This window comes from Poecilia latipinna, unplaced genomic scaffold, assembly GCF_001443285.1.
Source record: "Poecilia latipinna isolate Pla-1442-1.1 unplaced genomic scaffold, P_latipinna-1.0 Scaffold1031, whole genome shotgun sequence".
Taxonomy (NCBI): Eukaryota; Metazoa; Chordata; class Actinopteri; order Cyprinodontiformes; family Poeciliidae; genus Poecilia; species Poecilia latipinna.
Genome location: NW_015113647.1, coordinates 57006 through 66112, shown reverse-complemented (window position 1 = coordinate 66112; position 9107 = coordinate 57006). Strand labels below are relative to the sequence as shown.

General features: G+C 38.8%; 1 protein-coding gene across 1 annotated transcript; it reads right to left on the bottom strand.

Moving 5' to 3' along the window:
- Nucleotides 1–2346: 2346 nt before the first annotated feature.
- Nucleotides 2347–3319, bottom strand: LOC106958931 (cGMP-specific 3',5'-cyclic phosphodiesterase-like). Its single transcript, XM_015051119.1, has one exon. The coding sequence runs from the start codon at nucleotides 3084–3086 to the stop codon at nucleotides 2520–2522; it is 567 nt and encodes a 188-aa protein (XP_014906605.1). The 5' UTR covers nucleotides 3087–3319; the 3' UTR covers nucleotides 2347–2519.
- Nucleotides 3320–9107: the final 5788 nt, after the last annotated feature.

Here is a 9107-nt window from a genome sequence, read left to right as displayed (position 1 = left end):
AAAACCCTAACCCTAACCCTCCAGCTGCAACTGATCCAGAACGCTGCTGATGGCGTTCTCACTAATACCAGGAATATAGAGCACACCACCCAGTTCTAAAATCATCCCACTGGCTCCCTGTAGCTCAGAGACATTAAGAGGGTTAAAATATTGTTAGTTTATAAATCACTTAGCGGCTTAGTACCACAATAAAGTAAAAACCTGACCTCAGGTTCCTGTGATTATGTAACCTGGTCTGTTACACATTAATGATCTTGATGATGGTACTCATCAAAATGTATTTTTATTGGTTTCTCAATTGTTGACTTTATGGTGTTTTCATGCCTTTTTATTTTTGTTTGTAGGTGACGTGCTGCACACATAAATTTGATGGATGGACTTCTTCATTTTCATCTTTCAATGTACTTTTAATATTGTGTAAAATAAGCTTAAATAATTCAATGAAAAATCTTAAATTAATCAGATTAATTGATTAGTTGTCCAATAATTGATAAAGTAATTGATTACTTAAGCAATCATAAATTTCTGCCCTATTTTACAAAGAAGTAGGACAAGACCCCATCCCTGACCCAGAGAAGGCCCTCCACCCTTTAACAGCTAAAGACCATGGTCTCGAGTTGCCAGTGGGTATTAAAATAAAGTGAGCTTAACATTGCATATTGTGTAAAAATCATGCAGAATTTTCCTTATGCTTCAAAATCAGCTACTCCTGTGGATTGGTCGATCTTGTAAAATTCTAATGGAATACTTTAAAGCTCATAACTTTGATGTGACAAAACAGGTTGGAAGGAAAATCATTTTTAATAGAATTGTAACATAGAAATAGTTACAGAGAGTGAAACTATTTGAAATGTCATGTTTTAACTTTGTTTCTTATTAATCGAGTCAACAAAAATAATGTAACCAAGAAATGCTTAAACAATGTTTCTACAGTAAACTCCAAACCAAATCCATGAAAAGCAACACAAGAATATTGGGTTAAATTAATAGGCCGTGTCTGAGTGAATAAAATATTCAGAATCACACAACCCCGCCCAGTGCATTTTTAAACAAATCTTTCTTAAGCAATTCTTAGGAATCTTGTGATTTTACTTAGATGAATATTCACATATTTATTTAAACAAACAATCATTTTCCTTAAAAAGTGTTGACTACATAACTAGAATGCTAAGTGTTGAAGTAAATGATTGAGTAAATTTCTTGGATGTGTTATTTCTTCGACAATTCCATGAAATGTTTCAGTACCAGTACAAGGTGCAGCTGAAGTGAAACCTAGATTTTTTTTGCAGAAGGTTGAAATCCAAGGTATTTTCCTTATGTCATTAAGCCCTTTTCCCAGAAATCCGAAAATATAATTCAGAACTTGTGAGCATTGTTAATTATGTAGGGACAATGCAGGAAGCATTGAATGTTCAGACAACATATTCTGAACATAAACATTCAGTGAATGTTTGTAGACGATGTTCAATGAAAGGCAAAATTAAGTACCGTACTATTAAACGTTCAGTGGACATTGTGTGTGACCATTCAGCAAATGTCCAGCCATCATACAGCCATTGTTGGCTGAATGTCTGCAGACATGGTGTTTTATCTTGACATTCGATGAACTTTATCTGCAAACATTCACTAAATTCAGAATTTCCCCCAGTGAATAAGAACACCCCCCACCTCTCTCCCAGGCTAAGCAATGCTTGTTTTTGTTTTTATAATAATTTGTTTTGTTTTTAAATAAGCCAGACTGCCGCGCTGCATATGTCACTGGCAGGACAGAATCCCCTCCAGACATGAAGCCAGGAGGGGAGCGTGCACCAATCACACTGCTGGCGCCAGTGCACGCTGTCGCAGTTTGATCTCTGAAGTTTACCTCGGTGTGGATCGCACACCTTTATTAAATTCTGGGAAAAGGGGCCTTGTTTAAATGACCAACCTTAAAAGCAATCAGTAATAATTGTAATTTACTGAAATGTATTTGTGAACAAACAGAACTCAATCTTAAAGATTAAGCTCACAGCATCAGACTATAGCTGTGAATTTTTACAAAGTAAACTTGCCAGCTCCTTAAAATTTTAAATAAACAATTTGAAATCTTTTATTTTATCTTTGCTGAAACCACTAAATCAAATCCAATAGCATTTATATTTTTAATAAACAAATATTAAATTTCTATATCTGTGGTCTGTGTTAAAATGACAGCATTTATAGCATTTTTGATTTGCTGTGTTTGTTGTCGACAATGTTTGCCAGTAACATAAATACCCAGTAAAATTTTACATTTCCTGTCAGCTTAACATCTTTTTATACAAAAACACGGTCGACCACCTTAGCAAGTTTTCTGGGGAAAACTGTGCTAAGCGTTCGTGGATAACATGCACTGCACAGTGAGAAATTTAAAAAACAGTAAGCTAACAATGTTACATCTCATTGAAAAATATTACAATCTGTGCTACTGTGGCAATAAAATCATTGGATTTAAAACTTTTGGATTCATTCTGAATGTGGTTTCTGGTTTTGGGATCCACTTAAAAATAAGGTGTTAGAGTGAAATAAGTATGAGCTTGCATTAATCTATCTTTTCCGGTTCCTACCAGAAAGAGTGAGTATCGGTCTGCAGTGATCAGCTCATTGATGTGTAGGAAGATCTTATGGCAGAGCGCTGTCACATCCAGATAACTTGATACTTCCTTTACTAGCTCCAGCAGCCTGGTGCAGCGATCAACCTCCCTGCCACTCCCATCATCACCACCACCCTCTCCCATCACCGAACCACAGAGAGGGACGGGTTCCCGTTCCGAGTCACTCAGAAATGTGAGGGATCCCTCAGAGTCTTTGACCACAATGGGTCTTAGTGGGCGGTCAAACTCTGAAGCTGAGATTTTGCGAGTTGGGGTACCAGGAGCTGGGCTCGGTACAGTGGCAGGGGAGGGGCAGCGGTTGTCCAGGAGGGTGAGGCTTGAAGAGAGGATGGTGGAGTTAGAAGAGGGGCAAAGATCTGAGGAGGACTGGTGGGTTCGCTGCTGGGAACAGTTTTCTTTAAGGACAGATGGCTGGATGGTATGAGCACGCTCAGCAAACCAGGCATTCACCATCTCCCTGTGGACACAGAAAAGAACACGTATTACTATGCAACATATTTGGCTGGAGTTCAAAGTAATTATAAGCACTGTACTCTGACAGAAGAGGATAACGGTGATGAATTTACTTTGGTGAGTGGGAGGGTTAAGGAGTTCAGACTTTAGACCTGAGCCAAGTCATAACTACTACTACTACTGCTGCAATCAAAGGGCTGACTAAGGAGCCTACAAGTTCCAATTATTTTAATATTTTGGCACATCCAACTGGAAGGAAATCAGAAGATCCAAAACTCACTGCAGGAATAATATTGTCCTTCCATCCTGTGAAAGACTTGAAAGTTCCATAGTGAGAGAGTCACAGTGTTATTGTAGAGATGCTAGTACTTACCGTCTGACCCTACCGTCCCTTACAACTTCTATAATAGATGGGTGGACTTCAGTATCCACATAGAGAAATCATGCTTATAAAATACAGTGGCTTCCCAACTGTTTTGCGATTCAGCATTTGTGGAGTATTCTGTGGAACGTAAATTATTTGTGAAACATTGACTGCAAATTTTTTTGTAGTCCACAGCTTAGGATGCGTAAACTCCTAGATGCAATGCTACTTTGCATGCTATTGGTTGGAGCTTAAAGAGAAGTCAATCCAGAGAACAACTTGAAAATAATCACCTTGTTTAAGGTGATTAATTGCCTTAATTGCAAGTTGATCTCTTCTTTACATCTCTGAAGAGTGGCAACATTGGGGCCTCAAACAACTTGCAAATGTTGTTTGAGGCCCCAAACAACATTTGGGGCCTCAAACCCCCAGATGTTTGAGGGCTGATGATCACCCCCAGATGATGATGATGCCATCATCTGGGGGTTGTCATTAAACCCCCAGATGTTTGGGGGTTTGAGGCCCCAATGTTGCCACTCTTCAGAGATGTAAAGAAGAGATCAACTTCTTTGCACTGCAAAAGATTTCAGATTTTGCTGAAATCTTTGTTTTCAGCAATCTGAAAACAAAGATTGCTCAATGTTATGATTTAGGGGAAGGATAAAATAAGTTATCTCAGAGATTTTAGCTGTCAGTTTCCACTGTGATGAACATAGTAAGGAAATGGAGGACCACATGGGCAGTTCTTGTTAAGCCCACATGTGGAAGGCCAAGAAAACTATCAGAGAAGAATGATGGTGAGAACAGTCAAAGACAACCCACCGAAAACCTCCAAAAACCTACATCATCATACTGTAGATGATGTCACTGTGCATCATTCAACAATTGAGCACACTTTGCACAAACATGAGATTGATGTGACAGAAGTCTTTTCTGCACACACAAGTTGTTCGAGGTATGGAAAAGCACATTTGGACAAGCCAGCTTCATTTTGGAATAAAATGAAGTGATCTAATGTTTGGTCTCAACAACAGACGTTATGTACGGCGGCCAAAAGCCATTTATAACGTCATCATTCCAAGAAAAACACATGTTGCCCACTGTAAAATTTGGTGAAGGTTCCATCATGCTTTGGGTTTGTGTGGCCAATGCCGGTACTGGGAATCTTGTTAAAGTTGAGGGTCACATGGATGCACTCAGTACCAGCAGATTCTTCAGGATAATTTTGAAGGATTACTTACAAAGTTGGAAATACACTGGGGAAGGATATTTTAACCAGACAATAATCCAAAATACAGCTCCCAAATTTGCACTTTTATGCAGAGTACGATGGCTGTCTGATCACACGAGGACTTTTTTGGTAATGTGTAAGAGGACCAGCCGAGAAAAAGAGACACTGAGTTCAAAAAGCAGGCTTCATATATGCACTACAGATGCATTAGCAGATATACTGCCACTGTGACCTGAACATGCCCATTTCGGGAAGACAGGCATGTGACCCTATAAAAAGGGTGCTGTCCAATGATCAGGGGAATTTCACTACAATTGGGCCAAGATTTTCTCACAATTTGGTCATGTTGACTTAGGCTGCAGTACTGTAATAAAACTTTGCTGTTCAACCAAAGTCTGTAACATGTAGAGTCTTTTTCTTGCAACATCACCACACCACAGAGAAGGTGGACGGAAACCCAACAACAGACAGACAGAGTAACACGATGCAGAAATCTGAGGTCGCCGTTTCTCTCTACATCCAGTGGGTGGTGCAGGTTGTTACAATCAAGTCACACAGACACACCTGCTAGGAGAAAACAAATGCACTCATTACAACGCTTTCATTCTATTGGCTGAGAGGTTGCCAGGCAACGGTGCATTTTTGTTCCAAAAGCAAACAGAAAATGTTTCGAAAGCGAGGAGAGTTCTGCAACAGGATGAGGACAAAGGTTTGAGTACAAGCATTACATGTTTTGAGAAGAAAGACACAAAGTCTTGCTTTCAAAATGAAAATGTAAGCAAAAGTATTTAAAGTTTTGAGAACAAAAGACATGTAATACTATTTTCAGACTGAAAATGTGTGCTCTTGAATTGTGGCAGAAAAATCCCCCCTTAGGGGTCTGAATACAAATTTTGGTGTACATATATCCAGAAGTTTTGTGGATGTGCACATCCTTTGGGGGTTAAAAGATGTTGCCTTTACAAGAGATCCATAACTGCGCTGAAATTATTATACATTATTAATTTAGTGCAGTGTACCACAACAAAAGAAAACAATAACACAATAACAATAACACAGAAAAAACATTAAAGATGATAATTTTAATATCTCTACAATTGATCCACAAACAATCTCTGAATTAGATAAGTCAGTGGTTCTTAACCTGGGTTCGATCGAACCCCAGGGGTTCGTGATGACGCCCTGCTTCGCCATCACTTGCTGGAGAGGATCACGTTACATTCCTTAGTCAATCAGAGCTGCGGAGGAGCACTGATTGAAGGAGTTCCACTCTCAGCATGGATTTGAACTTGTGTCTTTAATTACTTCAGCAAAGCTCACAGTTTTTACCAAATTCTGTAGCTTTCGGTGTACTTCTAAATCTGCTCCTTAGTTGCATCTTTTCGGGCCTGCTACTGCCTCTAGTGGCGTGGGGGTGGTAACACAACTAATATAATTGCATTACTAAATCAGAATACCGCAAAGTCTTGTTTATTATTAATGTTTCATTCTCTTAAGAATGTAGAGCTAATTAAATGATCTAAACAAGACCTTAAAGTGGTTCCAGTTTCTCTCGATGGCCAACCTGTTGAAACTGCGACAAATTTTAAATACCTTGGGTCGTTCCTGGACAGTCAGCTCAAATTTGCTGAAAACACTGACTGTATTTTGAAGAACTGTTCTCAGAGACTCTACCTTTAAAGAAGACCTTGGGGTAACCCAACTAGACTCTAGTTGGGTCACCCCTATGTCTTAAATTTGAGTGGTGGGGGGAATCATATTTTATTTATCACTACAGAAGGGTTCAGTGAATGCGCATATGAAACTGGTGGGTTCGGTACCTCAAAAAAGGTTAAGAACCACTGAGATAAGTTATTTACACTTGCTGAAGTAAAGAATGCTGTACTATCAATGCAGAGTGGAAAATGCCCTGCATTGATGGCTTTCCATCAGAATTTTATAAGGTATTTTCAGACAAACTATTTCCCCTTCTGCTAACATGCTTAAAGAGGCATATAAATTTGGTGCTCTCCCACTCACAATGCGGCTAGCTACTAAAGAAAGATAAGGATCCATGAGTTTGCGACAACTACCGCCTGATTTCATTGCTTTGTACAGATGTCAAGGTTTGGCAAAGACGTTGGCATAACGTCTGGAGGTAATCATGACAAAAATCAACATCCCTGACCAGACGGGTTTCCTCTCTTTTGTTTGCTATTGCTAGAGCCTTTGGCTGCAGCCCTTAAATCCACTCCTATGCACTACATTACAAGAGGTGACCTAGACCCCTTATATACCAACAACCTGCTGCTTTTTCTTTCAGACCCAGAGTCATACATGCCCCCGGTATTAGACCAGCTTGAGAACTTTGGACAAATACCTGGAAATAAAATGATTTTTAATAAAAGTGAATTATTTCCAATTAATTGTGCAGCTACAGCCTACCCACTTACTAGTTTACCATTCAAGATCTCATTAATTATCTGGGAATCCATATGACTAAGAATTACTTGCAACTTTTAAAAATAAATTTCACTCCCTTACTTGACCAGCTGACTTACGACTTACACTGTTGGTCCATGCTGCCACTTTCTCTTGCAGGCAGAATCAGTGTGTCAATTCCTATACCTTTTTTAGTACATACCAGTATTTAATCCCAAAACATTTTTTAAGATACTTGATGCTTCAGTTTTTCACATTTTATGGAACAAGAAACTTCCTAGAATATGAAAGAGAAAAGTAAAGAAATGTTTGGGTTTGCCACCCCAAATTTGTTATGCTGTCATTGGTCTGTTAATATTTGCACAATGTGTGTCCCAGTGCACACTCTGAGACTCCCAAATGGTTACCAATAGAGGAGGCCTCATGTAGCTCTGCTTCTTTACTCTCTTTTATGCCTTCCCCAGCAACATCTACGTATATCATACACTAACCATGTAATTGTTAAGAATTGGCTTAGAATATGGGCTCAAATTATGCAATATTTTGGGATCCTCTTTTATCACCACTAAATTCCAATCCTCTATTTCCACCTTCAATCATTGATGAGATTTTTTTGACTGTGAAAAAGCCACAAGCTTTTTTCTGTGAAAGACAGGAAAACGCTTTTATCTTCAAATTTTAACCTGCTGGCTGGCCACTTTTTTAGATGTCTACAAGTTAGGCACTTTATTCGTCACCATGTCCTTCATTTTCTGATAATTCCTGCCTCTATAATGGCTGATGGATTGCTAGAGGTTAGTCCCACTCCAAAGGATGGAATATCAAAAATATACACCTTTTAATGTCCAATTTGCCTCCTAGGCCTAGTCATCTTCGCACTACTTGGTCTGATGATCTTAACATAGAGATTGATGATGAAATGTGGCAAACTATTCTAAAATGCATCCACTCTTTATTAATTTATTAATTTACACAGAATTATTCAGTGTAAAGTAGTCCATAGAGTACACTGGTCTAAAAGTAAACTAGTTTGAATCTTTCCAGATGTGGATTCAAGCTGTGTGAAGTCTGGTTTGGGCTCAGCCACTCTCAGCCATATGCTTTGGACCTGTTCCTCTATATCTCAATTTTGGGAATCTGTTTTTGACTCACTTTTTGTAATCACCTCGACCAAAGTACAGCCTTTTCCACTCACTGCTTTATTTGGGGTTCTCTGAAAAAAACAATTACTGCCACCCCATTTTGATGACCTTGTGGGTTTCTCACACTATTAGCTAGATGATGATGCATTGGAAGGATCCTCTATCCCCCCCCCCCCCACACACACACACACACACTCACTGGATAAAAGATGCCCTTTCTTTCATGAAAATGGAAAAAAATAGAAATTCTCTCAAACGTTCTGAAATCACATTTTCAAGAATCTGGTCACCATTTTTGTATCATGCCATGTCTTTGATGCTCGATGTGACCGAGTGGTTCTCCCCTCACTTCCTGTACAACAATCAATCAAATCAATCAAATTTTATTTGTACAGCACATTTCAGCAGCAAGGCATTTCAAAGTGCTTTACATCATAACAAACACAAAAACAGATAGTCATGCAACATAGAATCAACAATCAAAACATTACATAAATCAAGTGCCATCACTAAATTTGTAATTGATTACGTTTCAAATAAGTAATCAATATTTGAAACGGGTGGGTTTTTAGTCGAGATATAAAGGCACTAAGTGTTTCAGCTGTTTTACAGTTTTCTGGAAGTTTGTTCCAAATCTGTGGTGCATAGAAACTGAATGCTGCTTCTCCTCGTTTGGTTCTGGTTCTGGACGCAGAGCAGAACCAGAACCTGAGGGGTCTGGAAGGTTGATACGACAACAACAACTCTTTAATGTATTGTGGTGCTGAACCGTTCAGTGATTTAACAACAGTATTTTAAAATCTATTCTTTGAACGAGTGTAGGGACTTTAAAACTGGTGTTATGTGCTCTATCTTCCTGGTTT